At 39.0% G+C, this 16,067-nt stretch overlaps 5 protein-coding genes across 6 annotated transcripts; 3 read left to right on the top strand and 2 right to left on the bottom strand.

Annotated features, from left to right (window-relative positions):
* Positions 1–94: 94 nt before the first annotated feature.
* Positions 95–806, bottom strand: LOC139086452 (uncharacterized). The gene is made up of 2 exons (XM_070634949.1): positions 626–806; positions 95–546 (listed from the first exon to the last, which is right to left on the bottom strand). Exons 1-2 carry the CDS (start codon positions 804–806, stop codon positions 95–97), a joined length of 633 nt encoding a protein of 210 aa, XP_070491050.1.
* A 138-nt stretch (positions 807–944) lies between these two features.
* On the top strand, positions 945–1,540 carry LOC139093231 (uncharacterized). Its single transcript, XM_070643923.1, has 2 exons — positions 945–1,046; positions 1,105–1,540. The coding sequence occupies exons 1-2, from the start codon at positions 1,018–1,020 to the stop codon at positions 1,418–1,420; spliced, it is 345 nt and encodes a 114-aa protein (XP_070500024.1). The 5' UTR covers positions 945–1,017; the 3' UTR covers positions 1,421–1,540.
* A 925-nt stretch (positions 1,541–2,465) lies between these two features.
* On the top strand, positions 2,466–4,138 carry LOC139092143 (toll-like receptor 1). The gene is made up of 3 exons (XM_070642491.1): positions 2,466–2,514; positions 2,640–3,704; positions 3,759–4,138. Exons 1-2 carry the CDS (start codon positions 2,492–2,494, stop codon positions 3,640–3,642), a joined length of 1,026 nt encoding a protein of 341 aa, XP_070498592.1. The 5' UTR covers positions 2,466–2,491; the 3' UTR covers positions 3,643–3,704; positions 3,759–4,138.
* A 4,088-nt stretch (positions 4,139–8,226) lies between these two features.
* On the top strand, positions 8,227–12,318 carry LOC139087946 (uncharacterized). The gene is made up of 3 exons (XM_070636956.1): positions 8,227–8,574; positions 9,151–10,146; positions 10,701–12,318. The coding sequence occupies exons 1-3, from the start codon at positions 8,506–8,508 to the stop codon at positions 11,646–11,648; spliced, it is 2,013 nt and encodes a 670-aa protein (XP_070493057.1). The 5' UTR covers positions 8,227–8,505; the 3' UTR covers positions 11,649–12,318.
* A 584-nt stretch (positions 12,319–12,902) lies between these two features.
* Positions 12,903–15,509, bottom strand: LOC139090738 (uncharacterized). 2 transcript variants are annotated; one of them, XM_070640657.1, is made up of 4 exons: positions 14,971–15,509; positions 14,782–14,909; positions 13,948–14,066; positions 12,903–13,851 (listed from the first exon to the last, which is right to left on the bottom strand). In XM_070640657.1, exons 1-4 carry the CDS (start codon positions 15,410–15,412, stop codon positions 12,963–12,965), a joined length of 1,578 nt encoding a protein of 525 aa, XP_070496758.1. In that variant the 5' UTR covers positions 15,413–15,509; the 3' UTR covers positions 12,903–12,962. The 2 variants fall into 2 exon arrangements, with proteins under 2 accessions (XP_070496758.1, XP_070496684.1); XM_070640583.1 differs by having other exon boundaries at positions 12,903–14,066.
* Positions 15,510–16,067: the final 558 nt, after the last annotated feature.

Here is a 16,067-nt window from a genome sequence, read left to right as displayed (position 1 = left end):
TCTCTTCGTGTTCTCTTCGTGTTCTCTTCGTGTTCTCTTCGTTCTCTTCGTGTTCTTTTTGTGTTTCGTTCGTTCTCTTCGTTTTCTCTTCATTCTATTCGTGTTCTTTTTGTGTTTTCTTCGTTCTCTTCTTGTTCTCTTCGTGTTCTCTTTGTGTTCTCTTTGTGTTCTCTTCGTGTTCTCTTCGTGTTCTCTTCGTGTTCTCTTTGTGTTCTCTTTGTGTTATCTTCTTGTTCTCTTCGTGTTCTCTTCGTGTTCTCTTCGTGTTCTCTTCGTGTTCTCTTTGTGTTCTCTTCGTGTTCTCTTCGTGTTCTCTTCGTGTTCTCTTCGTGTTCTCTTCGTTCTCTTCGTTCTCTTCGTGTTCTCTTCGTTCTCTTCGTGTTCTCTTTGTGTTCTCTTCGTGTTCTCTTCGTTCTCTTCGTGTTCTCTTTGTGTTCTCTTCGTGTTCTCTTTGTGTTCTCTTCGTGTTCTCTTCGTGTTCTCTTCGTGTTCTCTTCGTGTTCTCTTCGTGTTCTCTTCGTGTTCTCTTTGTGTTCTCTTCGTGTTCTCTTCGTGTTCTCTTCGTGTTCTCTTTGTGTTCTCTTCGTGTTCTCTTCGTTCTCTTCGTTCTATTCGTGTTCTCTACGGTTCTCTTCGTTCTCTTCGTGTTCTTTTCGGTTCTCTTCGTGTTCTCTTCGTGTTCTCTTCGTGTTCTCTTCGTGTTCTCTTCGTGTTCTCTTCGTGTTCTCTTCGTGTTCTATTTGTGTTCTCTTCGTTCTCTTCGTGTTCTCTTCGTTCTCTTCGTGTTCTCTTCGTGTCCTCTTCATTCTTTTCAGTTCTTCGGTTGCTCGATTCTTCGGTTCTTTGATTATTCTGTATCTATATAGTCGGAATATATCTGATATATGTACATAAAAAAATGACACATCACTATTTTTTATTCATTATCGTCATTCAGTCTGTAAATTTCATCACATTAGAATCTAATTTTGTTGAATTTATTATTTTATTTTTCAGAATATTTTAAATTAACCAACCATGGATCAAACCACTGAATTTATACTTACGTAAGTAACTTTAATTAATTTAAATAATTTTATCATCAATCTAATTAATCATTTACAGCTGCATCTTATTCTTCATTCCAACAATATTTCAAATAATTGTTCTCATGACAATAATCAGTAAATTTTATTATCAACGAGATCAACCTGCTGTATGCATCAACAATATGATTTATGAGGCACCAATTCCAAAAAATCCAACATTTTGTAATTTATATGATCAACAGCCACGTCAATCCAATATGACTGCATTTAAATCACCATTAAAAGCAACATCAAGTTCAAAGTCATTGGCAGTTCCATCGCCAATAGCACCTGTAAAAGCTATTAATCAGGATATTACAGCCGAAAATTTATACAATGAACCAGATCCGTGATCATTAGAGTTGCATGTGTATTAAGTGGAACTAGGGATGTAGGGAACCAGGGTATTGGGGATATGGACCCCCCCCCTCCCATGAGAATAGAAAAACCATTTATTTTGTAACGTTTTTTTAAATTTTAAATTTTTTTTTTTGCTTTTTTAAAAATAAAAATTTCAGTAAAGGTCAAGGACACAAGGGGGAATAAAGGGGAAGAGGGGGGGAAGAGGGGGGGAAGAGGGGGGGAAGAGGGGGGGAAGAGGGGGGGAAGAGGGGGGGAAGAGGGGGAGGAAGAGGGGAGGAAGTGCAGGGGGAAGTGCGGGGGGAAGTTCGGGGGGATAAGGGGGGGGGAGGGTATTGCTGGCTACTTCCATCAGTGGAACAGCCTTAAATTATTGATAATATATAAATAAAATTAAATTAAATTTTAAAAAATAATAAAATTTAATTTTTATTTATTTTTTTAACGCCATCCCCTCCTCTCCCTCCATTTTCCCTATTTTTCCTGGATCACACATGATTAATTTGTCCTCAGGTCAACGTGTCTTGATTTAATGAGAATGTACATCAAGCTAGAGTAGACATCATGTTAGTCTAAGTGTTCCATCCGGTATTCCTTATACTTTGACTGACGTGACTCAAACATGGTATTGAATGTAAACTGAATCCGACATCAAGTCATAGTCACCAACGACTGGGATTGGTTTTTTGATCGATTAATCGAATTGTACTGTTGGTGTGGAAGTCAGCGATGTTAGTCCAATCCTATTTGGTCCTAAATGGTCGGTTGTTAGCCTTACACAACCCTAGTCTGACTGTGCGGCTGTCATTTTTCAGAAAAGGTGGTTTGGATAGGTTCCTTTAGCCTGTTTATCCCGGCACAAAGCTCGGTCGCTTCCTTAATTCTCAAGCGATAGACCACAGCTTTAAGTTCCATCTGAGTTTAGTCATGGATCAGTATAACTAGTGATATAAATATTAGTCATTGACTCATTATATGAAGCTTAGATTTTTTTATGAAAATTAAATCACTTTAAAGTCATCAGTTGAACAATTAACATTAAAAAAAATCAGCACAATCACAAAATGGCAATAAAGGAAATTTTTGTGTAAGTGATGAGTAATTTAGGGATGGAATGGATGTACTCTGACTTAATTTTAAGACTTTTTCATCATTTTTTTAATGTCAAATTTCTAAAATTATTAATTAATGTTAAAATTTATTAAATTACAGCTTTGTTGCATGCTCGGCACTGATCTGTGGATTTGGTGATTCTGTGGATATGGAATGCAAGTTTGAAAATTGGACTTTTACTGCTGTTGGTGATGTTTATCATTGCGACCTCCAAAATACTGTTAACATAAAATCAAAAGAATCAGCTGTGATTAATTCTGTGGCTGGAAATCACGCATTGGGCAAGAGCAATTCGGATGTCGCTGGATTTTATTCAGTCGATTCCTCTCGTGTCATAGAATATTTCCCGCGCAATTTAGCAAATTTCTTCACAAATATTAAAATGATTTTTATTCGAAATGGACGTATTAAGGAAGTTCAGCAGAGCAATTTGAAGCCATTTCCTAAGTTGGTTTATCTTGATTTGACTCATAATGACATTGAATTTCTTGAGGATGGACTGTTTACCTATAATCCGGAGTTGAAGGTTGTTAGTTTTTCGTCTAATAAACTAATTCACATCGGCACTCAAGTTTTTGAGAATTTGAACAATTTGGCTTGGTTGTATCTATTTGGTAACAATTGCATCAGCATGAAAGCTATCGACAACCGAACAGCAGTAAAAGAAGTCATCAGACAAGCAAAATTAAAATGTTTTGGCTTTTCAGACATCGAAAAGGAATTACAAAAACTGGAAGACTCACTGATTTATGTCAACTATGAATCATTTCCAATTTTCGATCAAAATCTCCAAAATCTTCAAAATCGATTCCAAAATTCAAGCTTATCTAACTCAACGCCTCTCAAGGAACGATTTCAGGCAATTTCAACTAAAGCCGTCAACACCAAAATAACAGCAATGGACACCAAAGTGATAGAATTGGACACAAAAGTCACCAACCTAACATCAATCATGCATGACTTCATCCAATCCAGCACAACATCATCAAATCAGTTAAAGGACATGTCACATATGTCTAACTATAAAATAACAATGCTTGTCATTTCCTCGACATTTTCATTTACATTTGTATTTGTCATAATTTACATGATGTATGACTGACTCGGCATGACTGACTCAACAACTGACTGACTCAATTTATATAAGATGGAATGGACATTGATGTGAGTTATGTACAGCGCATAGTTAATAAGAAACTAATGCTTCATATTTTTCAGAACTGGAATTTGAAATCGGACTTAATGGATTACAAAAAAATAGGAATTAACAGTTAATAGTTGCATGACTGACCACAACATTATTTAATCTTAAAACTATTTTACTCAACATATTTATTACTAATGTTATTCTCATATTATAATCTCTATTTTATTCATATATTACACATTTAAAGATTAAGTAATGATTTGTGGTCATGTCATGCTTTGTGAGGGAGGAGGTGGTAGAGGTTTAGGAATAGAATCACTCGGCTATCATTATTTTTTTGGATTAAATTCTTCTTTTTGTCAAATATCTGGTAAATTTTAATAAAAAACCAATTCCCTCCTAGCTCTGCTCCAAGTTCCGCTCTTAGCTCCGCTCTTAGCTCCGCTCCTAGCTCCACTCGGTCGAGTTCAGTTCCTAGATCCGTTCTTAGCTTGGTTCCTAGATCCGCTCCTAGCTTCGCTCATAGATCAGCTCTTAGCTCGGTTCGTAGATCCGCTCCAAGCTCCAATCTAAGCTCGGTTCCTAGCTCCGCTCGGTGTTCCGCTCCTAGATCCGCTCCTAGCTCCGCTCCTAGATCCACTCCTAACTCCGCTCGTAGTTCCGCTCCTAGCTCCGCTCCTAGCTCCGCTCTTCGCTTCTCTCAAGTCTAACTTCTTGTCTTGCTCCTTATCACGATCATAATCCCGCTCATGTCACGTTTCTGGATTCGATTCTAGTCCCGCTCTTAGCTCCTCTCTTTGTCCCGCTCCTTGGCTCGATACTGGATTTGATTCTAGCCACAATATTGGCTCATTTTCTTATCCCGCTCGATGGCTCGATATTGTCACGCTTCTAAAGTCAATTCTAGTCCCGCTCTTGGTTCACTTCCTTGTCCTGTTTCTAGTCTCGCTTCTAGCTCCTCTCCTCTCTCGCCTTAACCCTCTCCTGAGTTCGATTCTAGTCTCGCTCCTTCATTCGATCCTAGCTCTGTTTGTCGCTCTGCCCGCTTATGGGCTCGATTGTTACCCCGCGAATCATGGCTTGCCTTCTTGTCCCACACCTGGCTCGCCTCCTAGACCTACTACGCTCCTAGCTCTGCTCCGCTTCTATTTTGCTCCTTAATATCCCTTTTTTGTCGTGTTTCTGGGTTCAATCTTGTTGGCTCGCCTCCTAGTCCCGCTCCTATGATCGATCCTAGTCCCGCTCCTAGTTGGGTCGATCCTAGTCCCGCTCCTAGTTGGCTCGATCCTAGTCCCGCTCCTGTGCTCGATCCTAGTCCCGCTCCTAGTTGGTCGATCGTAGTCCCGCTCCTAGTTGGTCGATCCTAGTCCCGCTCCTGTGCTCGATCCTAGTCCCGCTCATGGTTGGCTCGATCCTAGTCCCGCTCCTGTGCTCGATCCTAGTCCCGCTCCTGTGCTCGATCCTAGTCCCGCTCCTAGTTGGATCGATCCTAGTCCCGCTCCTAGTTGGGTCGATCGTAGTTCCGCTCCTAGTTGGCTCGATCCTAGTCCCGCTCCTGTGCTCGATCCTAGTCCCGCTCATGGTTGGCTCGATCATGTATTACTCGGGATATTTACTAATATTTAATCAATCAATACAAATATATTGTGTAATTTATATAAATCACTTAATCATGCTTAATAATTGAATAAAAGTTGCAAATTTTTTTTTTTTTCAACTGATAATGATGCACTCAATGACATACTCAATCATTCAGTCATAACTTTATATCAGTGAATTAAAGATGAATATAAAGTTAATAATTTTAATAATTTTTGTGCATCAAATTAAGTCCGAAGAATTAAAATGTAAATATTTTGGGATATATCTTGACTACATGTGTGAAATGACAAATGTATTAAATGTGACACAAGCAATTACGTCAATATCTGGTGTACATAGTAATGGTAAAGGAACAGCAGATGTTAAAACATTTTATATAAAACGTGAAAGTTTAACAAAATTTGTGCCTTTAAATGTCTGCAGTTACTTCCTTAATCTCAATAATATGAACATAAATGGACCTAATTTGGTGGATATTAAGCGTAATGTCTTTGCTGGATGTCCAAAATTATATCATATATCAATTGAGAATGTCAATTTGAAGGAACTTGATGATGACTTACTGGCTGATGTGCCTACAATTGATAAATTTTTACTTTCGTACACAAAAGTTGAAATTTTAACGGAAAATTTTTTTAAATTTAATCAAAAACTTCGTGTCGTTGTGTTAAGGAACAATAATCTTAAAGTCATACAGACTGTATTTCCAACAACAATTGTACTATTGTCAATAACAAATAATTTATGTATTGATGCTAATTACATCACGAGGACATCAAATGACACAGCATTATCAGCATTTGTAAAGAAAATTTATAAAAAATGTAGCAACAACACAGACACAACTGTTGCGCAACTTATGTCATATGATGTCATTAAGAGTCGATTTTTTGGTGAGCAGGCAAAGATTCAACGTGATGAAATTATGTCATTAAGTGATAATATTGAAGCTGTGGATGTAAAGCTGAATAATAATGTTACTGGATATAGACAGGATGCATTGCATAACCGGATGGACATCCTTAATAACTTTGTAGTAACAAAGGGACATGTCGAAAAATGTCAAATAAGAATGAACAGTCAAATGGACGTTATCAAGCATATAGCACATAAATTGGAACAAGATGCGATAAGCATGCAGAATGAGTTGGACAGCAAGCGATTGGAACTTGAAGGAATTAATATTGAATTGAGTTCAAAGGTTCACGACATTTATGTCATCATAATTATTTTAATGATCATACAGACATTGATGGCTTGTGGACTTGTTGGATATGGGTATTGGAAGCGATGACCCTTCCTTCCTAGAAGCATATCCTTAGTTCTAGACCAACATCCTTAGTTTTAGACACACACTTAGGTATGGAAGGGAATGGAAGGGAATGGAAGGGAATGGAAGGGAATGGAAGGGAATGGAAGGGAATGGAAGGGAATGGAAGGGAATGGAAGGGAATGGAAGGGAATGGAAGGGAATGGAAGGGAATGGAAGGGAATGGAAGGGAATGGAAGGGAATGGAAGGGAATGGAAGGGAATGGAAGGGAATGGAAGGGAATGGAAGGGAATGGAAGGGAATGGAAGGGAATGGAAGGGAATGGAAGGGAATGGAAGGGAATGGAAGGGAATGGAAGGGAATGGAAGGGAATGGAAGGGAATGGAAGGGAATGGAAGGGAATGGAAGGGAATGGAAGGGAATGGAAGGGAATGGAAGGGAATGGAAGGGAATGGAAGGGAATGGAAGGGAATGGAAGGGAATGGAAGGGAATGGAAGGGAATGGAAGGGAATGGAAGGGAATGGAAGGGAATGGAAGGGAATGGAAGGGAATGGAAGGGAATGGAAGGGAATGGAAGGGAATGGAAGGGAATGGAAGGGAATGGAAGGGAATGGAAGGGAATGGAAGGGAATGGAAGGGAATGGAAGGGAATGGAAGGGAATGGAAGGGAATGGAAGGGAATGGAAGGGAATGGAAGGGAATGGAAGGGAATGGAAGGGAATGGAAGGGAATGGAAGGGAATGGAAGGGAATGGAAGGGAATGGAAGGGAATGGAAGGGAATGGAAGGGAATGGAAGGGAATGGAAGGGAATGGAAGGGAATGGAAGGGAATGGAAGGGAATGGAAGGGAATGGAAGGGAATGGAAGGGAATGGAAGGGAATGGAAGGGAATGGAAGGGAATGGAAGGGAATGGAAGGGAATGGAAGGGAATGGAAGGGAATGGAAGGGAATGGAAGGGAATGGAAGGGAATGGAAGGGAATGGAAGGGAATGGAAGGGAATGGAAGGGAATGGAAGGGAATGGAAGGGAATGGAAGGGAATGGAAGGGAATGGAAGGGAATGGAAGGGAATGGAAGGGAATGGAAGGGAATGGAAGGGAATGGAAGGGAATGGAAGGGAATGGAAGGGAATGGAAGGGAATGGAAGGGAATGGAAGGGAATGGAAGGGAATGGAAGGGAATGGAAGGGAATGGAAGGGAATGGAAGGGAATGGAAGGGAATGGAAAGGAAATTGTGGTAGTTGGAGGAGCTTTTCATTGAAAAACTGTAGAAAATTGCAATATTTAAGGCTTATCGACACTGTGTCTGATTATAAATATGACACCCCTTCCCTCCGTCCTTCTCTAAGATACCCCTAACCCCCTTCCCCTCTATAAGACTCCTGTCCCCACTCCCCTCATTTTTACATACTAAATCCATAACAGAATAATCCAAATTATAAAAAAATTCATAAAAAATTGATAACCGTCAAATTTAATTTGAATACCTTTATGTTATGCAATAATGCGCTAATGAAAAAAGTAAATAAAAACAAAAATCGCTTAAATTTGCACAATTTTTATTTTTGTTTCTCCTTCTTTTCTGTTTTAATTTGTTCCTGTTTTGCTGTCAACTTCCTTAATTTCAATATTTAGTTAAGTGCCTTAACATTAAGTGCCAAAATAAAGCAATTTAAATTGATCAATTTGATATTTTTGTAGTTTTTAACTCAATATCAAGCAACAAGTTGTAAATATTATGAAAAAGTCAGTGAATTCTGCTTTATCAACTGTAAAAAAACAATGTCCTTGCAACAGGAAGATCAGATAAGCAATACATAAAGCTTTAATTGATATAATTTGTAAATGACAAGACTTGAGTGCAATTACCGGTGAATATTGTGATTTTTTATTGAATAGTGATCGGAAATCATCGAAATTAATTATGCAAATGATCAAGGAATTATGAGTGACGATCAGGACCAATGGACTGATGTTTATCCACAAAATGTACATGATGATCAAGAGAGTTTTGTAAGTTTTTAATACATTTTGTCAGTATTGACTCTAGTTAGTATACTTGCACGTCCCTTGCGCAGCTATTGCACGGACCTTGTAGGCTCCTAGCATGCCCCTTGCTCGCTTAGTTACTCGCCCCTTGCTCGATTAGTTACTCGCCCCTTGCTCGCTTAGTTATTCGCCCCATGCTCGCTGTCTTGATCACCCCTTGCTCGCTTAGTTGCTCGCCTCTTGCACACCCCTTTCTTGCTTTGTTGCTCGCCCTTTGCTCATCCCTTGCTTGCTTAGTTGCTCGCCTCTTGCTCGCTTCTTGCACGCTTAGTTGCTCGCCCCTTGCTCGCTTTCTTACACGCCCCTTGCTCACTTTCTTGCACACCCCTTGCACGCTTTCTTGCTCGCTTACTTGCATACCCCTTGCTTGCTTTGTTGCTCGCCCCTTGCTTACTCCTTGCTTATTTCTTGATTACTCCTTCCTCTCACAAATGGACAGAGTGTAAAATATCCAAAAAGTCAATTATCATTCGCGTTACGTAACATACGAACAACCCCCTCTAAAATTCTAATTTTCTCTTATATTTCAATCTTCAACAGGACAATCCAGAAAATTACGAAGTCATCCAATTATCTAATAAAACAATCAAATTCCGTACCAATGATGACAATGACTTGAAAAATTATGGATTAAATCACTACAAAGGAATCGACGAAATAACAAAAGAGCAATTCATCGTCCACAAGAAGTTCCTTGAAAGTCAAGCTGAAATTGATCATATTAAGCAGACTTTAACTCAACATTATGCAATAAAGGAACGAAACATCACAAGTGTCATAGACATTAAATGTCATTATGTTAAGGACAATCACGTCTACATAGTCAGCAAGTTCTTCAAATCTACATTAAGGATGCATTTACAACAACAACAATACTCAGGAGATGATTTTAGGGATTTATTAATTAAGCTATTTAAAGCCATTGACTTAATTCATATGGAACAGCTGACTGTTGGAACTATATCACTTGACAGTATCGCAATTGTGGACGAAGACAGGAAGTTGAAGCCAAAGCTGATGTCGGTTGGACAGTCAAGTAACAGCATTAAGGACATAATTGATGTCGGTACTCTCATTTTATCGACTTTTATGGACGACGAGGAAGCACAAAAAATGGCAATAAATTGTCAAAATTTAAAATCTCGAGACGATAAATTTAATTTAATCCACAATGGAATTAAGGACACAGAAAAAAGTCACAAAAATGACATAAAATGTCTATCGGACTTGATTATATGTCTGTTTAATGCCAAACCTGATGATAATCTCAAGAAGTTCCTGACACATGCCTATTTCTACAGTCATGATCAGATGTTGAAGTTCATCAGTGCTGTTTATGGACGTCTGTATTTAGGACAAGATCCAAGAAGTAAGAAGAATAAAGTCAAGAAGGAAGACGTCGAAAATAGGAGAAAAGTCATGAACAGCTTAGAGAAAAATGATGATGGCTTAATGGTGGAATTGAGGAAAGTATTTGGATGTTTTGGACCAAGTGATACATCATTGGCTGAACGTTCTCGTGAGGCTAGGAATAAGGTAAGATCATCCATTCCGAGGATTCCCTCAATATTCACCTGACCTACCCCCTACCATGCCCTACATTCCCTCTACCTACCCCCTACCTTGCCTCACCTTGCCTCACCTTGCCTCACCTTGCCTTACCTTGCCCTGGGGTAAGAGTCACACCTTGCCCCAGGGTAAGAGTCACACCTTGCCCCAGGGTAAGAGTCACACCTTGCCCTGGGGTAAGAGTCACATTTGCCCTGGGGTAAGAGTCACATTTGCCCTGGGGTAAGAGTCACATTTGCATGGGGTAAGAGTCACATTTGCCCTGGGGTAAGAGTCACATTGGCATGGGGTAAGAGTCACATTTGCCTGGGGTAACAGTCACATCTTGCATGGGGTAAGAGTCACATTTGCCCTGGGGTAAGAGTCACATTTGCCTGGGGTAAGAGTCACACCTTGCCCTGGGGTAAGAGTCACACCTTGCCCTGGGGTAAGAGTCACACCTTGCCCTGGGGTAAGAGTCACATTTGCCTGGGGTAAGAGTCACATTTGCTAATTTTCATTTTTTTTGGTTCTATTTTAAGGAAGTCCATCTTCAAGACGACACAGAAGTCGATACCGACGAAGAAGCAACAGACAATTACATTCAGGAACTAGAAAATACACAAATTAGCAGTAATTGCAAGGACAATAATAATAAGGATAATTTGGACGAATGGTTGAGATTCTCAAATGTCCTTTATAAAAAAGGCGGTGCCATAAGTCTTCATTTGAAAGCTGACAAGGACTTTATCTATGACTTATTTAATAATGTCCGAATTTTAGCATTTAATCGAAATATTAAGAATTTTTATATTGATTCGTTCCTATTTGAGGATCCAAAAGCTGCATTTGATGCAATTCTGACTAAAATTAATGAAATTGAAGTGACAGCCAAAATGGCTAAAACTGAGCTGCAGGACAAGACAAAAGTCAAAATGGCACCGCCCAAAACGGCACCGCCATCGTCATATGCTCAACAAAATGATAATATAAGACAAAATATTAGATTTGAGGATAAGATGAAGGAACAAACATTAAAGAAGAAGAATCCAAAAGGAAATAATTTACAGGATGGACAATCAAGTTACCGTCCTGGTGGTGCCAATCGACGATGCAGTCGAGGATCACATAATAGTTCAAATCAAAGTCTCAATAATGAACCACATCCATCAACTAGTAACTACAATACAGAATATCCACATAATAGTCAGGCTGGAACATATCAACCGACATATCCAAGTGGACCGGGCAGCAATTATCACAATTATGATGTCTTTAACCAACCAAATCGAATGAATTATCCTCAACAACAGCAATTTGTACAACAGAGTCAGTTCTATGGTGACCCAAATCAGCCATTTGGTCATCAACATCCTAACTACAATCACTATGGTCACTCAGGTCCAGGTCAAATGTATGAGCAGAATCAGAATCAAAAGGCAGATGAAAGGAATAGGGAAATATTTAGAAACAATCGAGGCAGGAGATAGCTGTATGTTAGTGAGCATGTTTTGTGTTGTTAGTCAGGGTCAGGGCGTGTCGTCAAGGGGAGGACTTCCGTCAGTCGTGAACAGAGAGGAGGGTTTAATGGAAGTAAAAGGAGTTTAGGAAAGAAAATTGAAGAGAATTTTGTACTAGTAGGAATCTTAAAGCAACCATGGGCATTCAAGGTGAGAGAAGGGAGGACCCAACCCTACCCCAACCCAGTCCTCTTTAGAAGAAAATCGTCAATTTTCAATGGATTTACGTGAAAAAATCTTGAAAAAACCCCTGTTTTTTGTGATTAATTCAAAAAAATCGCAAGAACTACTTCAAAAATTTGTGCTACGCTATATGCATCCTTCATGATGCAGGGCATAACTAGTCAGAGTCAAAATCAACCCGTCATACTCCGTAGCACCCCGTGGGGGAAGGATGTGGAGTTTAGATGGAACAAAAGGAGTGTTTTGGGAATTTTTTCCTTCAAAAAGTCTCGAATTTTAGAAAATTATCCGGCTAGGAATCCCAAAATCACTTGACGGGGTATGTTCAGAGAGTGAGTTGATATCGGGGTTTTGGGTCAACCCCACCTAACGTATTTTCGGAAAAAGCTCGTCAATTTGATGGGGTTTTTCGAGAGAATAAATTCAAAACCATCTTAAGTATTTGTGAGTCAACTTAGAAACCTAAGGAACCCTAAAGTAGCTTAAAAACCCCAAAGTTGCTTATGGAAACCCAAAATCAGCTATAGAACCTCAAAAAACGTAAGGAATCCTCAAATCCACCTGAAGAATCTCAAATTCACCTAAGTATTCCCCAAAGTCATCTTTCTTGGGGTTTTTCAGGTGGCTTAGGGGGGTTCCTTAGGCAACTTAGCCATTAAGTCACTTAAAGAACCCCAAAGTCATTTAACGGTTCAGAGGATTCAGAAATAGGGCGGTCATCTACTGTAATTTTGACGGGACGCTTTTTTCCAAAAGTGTTCCGATATTTTGCGAAAATCCTCTGGCCACCCTATTAAGAAAGCACTGTTAAGTAGGGGTGTTTGGGGTCAACACCCTTACCATCTTTTTTTGGCTAAATTTCTCCATTTTTCAAGGGTTTTAGGAGGTATAAATCCAATTTTTTTGTATTTAATACAATAATTTATACACCTAGCTATGGCCCTGGCCACCCCCTTATCATCAGATTAGACTCCTGATTCCAAGAATTCCCAGAATATATATACAGAGAATATATAGAGTTTATAAGAAAAATTTGAATAATTTTTATATATTTTATATTGTTAAAAAAATAAAAATTTAAATTTATTAAAATTCATCTTTTTAATCAACAATTTCATAAGAGTCACTGCTACTTTCCACAACTTCCTGTTGATCCTCAGATACTTCCTGTTGATCCTCACAAATATCCTGTAATTCCTTCTGCATCATTTCGTACTCTTCGTCCATTTTCCTCTTCATCTCCAACAATTTTCTAATTTTTTCAGGCTTTTTTGAAAATTCATCGCTTAATTTGTAGACAGACAGGACCTTCCGGATCTCCTCAAATGCCTTCATCCTTAGTTCCTCATTTCCATACTTGTTGCTTAATTCCAATATTTTAAATGCATTTTTCTCATCAACCTTGTCCATCAACTTATTTGCTGTCATATTTTTCAAATCCTTTATGTCCAATCGACCAGCAGCTGCATATGTAGCTATAAGGTTCACATCACCATCCGGTGCTACATCATTGTATATAAAATGCAATAAAATTTCAAAAATTGGCAGCGGAATGTCCTGAAGATTCAACTCAAAATCCCCTGAATTACTACGTAGCATGTCAGCTATAACGGAACTGCGTGCTGCAAACAATAGCTTATGAATCCTAAACGATTTCTCATTATTGACATTGACTGTAAAGTCCTTAAATGCCTCATCATGAAATATTTTCTTTAAATCAGCCAAAATTCCCGATTCTTTAAACTTTTTATTTTCAGCTTCCAACTTCATGACTTGATTGCGTAGGACTTCCAATTCCTTTGATAAATTTGCATTTATTGTTTGAGATTTTGTAAATTTTTCCTTTAAATTTGATCGATGATCGACATTTTTTGGTGCTTTTGTGTCACTTTGGGAGTCACAGTGGCGCTTTGGTGATGCTAAATTGACGGCTTGCGATGAAGGACCGAGTGTGGTCGATCCATAGAATGAGGATTGTGTCTGACCGAAGGTTGATGATGCTGGCTGACCGAATGTTGAGGATGCAGGCTGACCGAATGTTGAGGATGCAGGTTGACCAAATGTTGATGATGCTGGCTGACCAAAGGTTGATGATGCTGGCTGACCAAAGGTTGATGATGCTGGCTGACCGAATGTTGAGGATGCAGGTTGACCGTAGGTTGAGAATGGTGTCTGATTTAAGATTGATGGTGTATATGATGCATGCTGAAAGAATATTAAGGTATATTAATGAAAAAATTGAAGAACTAGCCAGGAGGGCATCAATCTTGAAATAATCATGTGGCTGGATAGGTCATCGACTTTGGAAGCGCATTGTCAATGAGAAGGCTGAACCACAAATAAGATTTGCCGCTCTAGAATGGAATCCTCAGGGTATTACACTCCATGGAGTTCCAAAGACAAGCCAAAGCAGGTAATGAGTATGCTATCAAGAACAGAGTTGGTAGGACTCCAATGTGGAGGTGGCTTAACTGGAGTCCAGACTCCAAAAGTCTCCAAAAGTCCTCCACTAAAGCCTCCACTGGAGTCCGGACTCCAAAAGTCCAAAAAGTGGAGTCCGACTCCACAATGTCTGGCCAACTCTGCTATCAAGATCAGTGACACCTAGCGACACTCACGACCATCCACATTTAGTACATTTAACATGACCAAACACTTGATCAAATGCTCTTTAGTGCCTGTTAAGGAACATGACTTGGGACTGTCCTATGAGAATCAATAGGTCATGTGCGCCTGAGCCATAGAAGCAGTCGAGGTGACTTTTTGGAATTTTGGAGTCTGGACACCCAAAGTCCATCCAACTCAGGTTCGAACCCCACTTGACACATGCAAACGAGCATGCAAAGAAGGTATGACATCCTTAAAGCATGCTATAGACAGTCCTAAAGCTCATAAAATCCCCAAAAATATTCATACTTACTGCCAAAACATTTGTTGGTGCAGGAACAGTAACTGGTGTAAATATTGAAGGCTTCGTGACTGGTTTGGCAGTCAAAATATGTCGTCCATTATTTGTTTTAGGAACTGCTCCAGATCCAGCAACTTGATCTGCAATAAAATCAACAAAAATTACTAAATTTTCATTAAATTTCATGAATTTTCGACTTACCTCCAACATCCTCATCATCCTTATCAGTCAAATAAATCTTTCCGTCCACAATAGCTACCTTTATCTCAGCTGTAGCTTCATCTTTCTCAAATTTAAGTATAAAATCCTTTAAATTACCAAAAATTGTTCCTTTAAAGTCACTAATTGTTGAATTTATGACTTTAAATTGTTCCAATTTTGTGAATTTTTTTAAAATTTTCAAGTCAATTCGGTCAATAATTGAGTCATGGACCTCAATGTTAGTGACATCTGGACTGGTTTGATGAAAAATGTCAGAAAATGTTGAAATTATGCAAGTTTCAAATTTTAATTTCTGTTCTGAGCCTCGCTGGTGGAATGTTGGGGCATATCCAATGGAACTTAATGTTTCTGGTATTTCGACATTCTTTGCAGATGCAACAAGGATGTCTCCATCCTTAATAAGTTGGTAATTGAACGACATTTTTACAAAATATAATGTAATATCACGAAATTCACAACACAACTGTCGGATTTTTTGTGCTTAACTTGTGTTTTTGTTTATGTTTTTGCTTTAGAAACTTGAGATTCTTCTTTTTATTAAGTTTCTCAACATGTATTAGGTAGATGTAAACAGATGGTTTGCATGTGTTGATGTTTTTTGTTTATAAATGTTTATGATGAAATGTTTTGAATTTTTGTTTTTATTTTTGAAATTTAACGGATTAATGAATTGAGATGAATTTAGGGGGTTCTGTGCTTTTATGAAGATCGAGCGATACGAAGATCGAGCGATACGAAGATCGAGCAGCCAAAAACCGAGCGAACGAAACGAGCATAACTGAAGATCAAGCGTAACTGAAGACTGAGCCATTGAAGATCGAGCGACTGAAATCTGAGCAACTGAATGTCGAGCAACCGAAGATCGAGCGACCATAAATCGAGTGAAATATAATAGCGTAACTGAAGATCGAGCGTATCTGAAGATCGAGCGTAACTGAAGATCAAGCAATTGAGCGACCGAATGACCAAAGTGACCGAAAACCGAGCAACTGAATATGGAGCGATCAAAGACTGAGCGATAGAAGATCGAGCAACTGAAGACCGAGTGACTGAGCGACCGAGAGACAGAAAACTGA

Source organism: Chironomus tepperi, unplaced genomic scaffold, assembly GCF_022539635.2.
Source record: "Chironomus tepperi strain 1889 unplaced genomic scaffold, CSIRO-AGI_Ctep_v1 contig_7, whole genome shotgun sequence".
In the NCBI taxonomy this organism is placed as follows: domain Eukaryota; kingdom Metazoa; phylum Arthropoda; class Insecta; order Diptera; family Chironomidae; genus Chironomus; species Chironomus tepperi.
The sequence above is the reverse complement of the archived record's forward strand: the minus strand, read 5'-3'. Positions and strand labels throughout refer to the sequence as shown.

Excerpts from the sequence above, each read along its gene's own strand:
- LOC139086452 (XM_070634949.1), bottom strand. The coding sequence starts at position 806 with ATGAAGAGGACACGAAGAGAACACGAAGAGAACGAAGAGAACACGAAG. Across the intron at positions 547-625 it reads CGAAGAGAACGAAGAGAACC|AACACGAAGAGAACACAAAG; the intron begins GTAGAGAACACG and ends GAACACGAAGAG.
- LOC139093231 (XM_070643923.1), top strand. The coding sequence starts at position 1,018 with ATGGATCAAACCACTGAATTTATACTTAC. Across the intron at positions 1,047-1,104 it reads ACCACTGAATTTATACTTAC|CTGCATCTTATTCTTCATTC; the intron begins GTAAGTAACTTT and ends AATCATTTACAG.
- LOC139092143 (XM_070642491.1), top strand. The coding sequence starts at position 2,492 with ATGGCAATAAAGGAAATTTTTGT. Across the intron at positions 2,515-2,639 it reads GCAATAAAGGAAATTTTTGT|CTTTGTTGCATGCTCGGCAC; the intron begins GTAAGTGATGAG and ends ATTAAATTACAG.
- LOC139087946 (XM_070636956.1), top strand. The coding sequence starts at position 8,506 with ATGAGTGACGATCAGGACCAATGGACTGATGTTTATCCACAAAATGTA. Across the intron at positions 8,575-9,150 it reads ATGATGATCAAGAGAGTTTT|GACAATCCAGAAAATTACGA; the intron begins GTAAGTTTTTAA and ends AATCTTCAACAG. Across the intron at positions 10,147-10,700 it reads CTCGTGAGGCTAGGAATAAG|GAAGTCCATCTTCAAGACGA; the intron begins GTAAGATCATCC and ends TTCTATTTTAAG.
- LOC139090738 (XM_070640583.1), bottom strand. The coding sequence starts at position 15,412 with ATGTCGTTCAATTACCAACTTATTAAGGATGGAGACATCCTTGTTGCA. Across the intron at positions 14,910-14,970 it reads GGATGATGAGGATGTTGGAG|ATCAAGTTGCTGGATCTGGA; the intron begins GTAAGTCGAAAA and ends ATTTTATTGCAG. Across the intron at positions 14,067-14,781 it reads CACCAACAAATGTTTTGGCA|CATGCATCATATACACCATC; the intron begins GTAAGTATGAAT and ends ATATTCTTTCAG.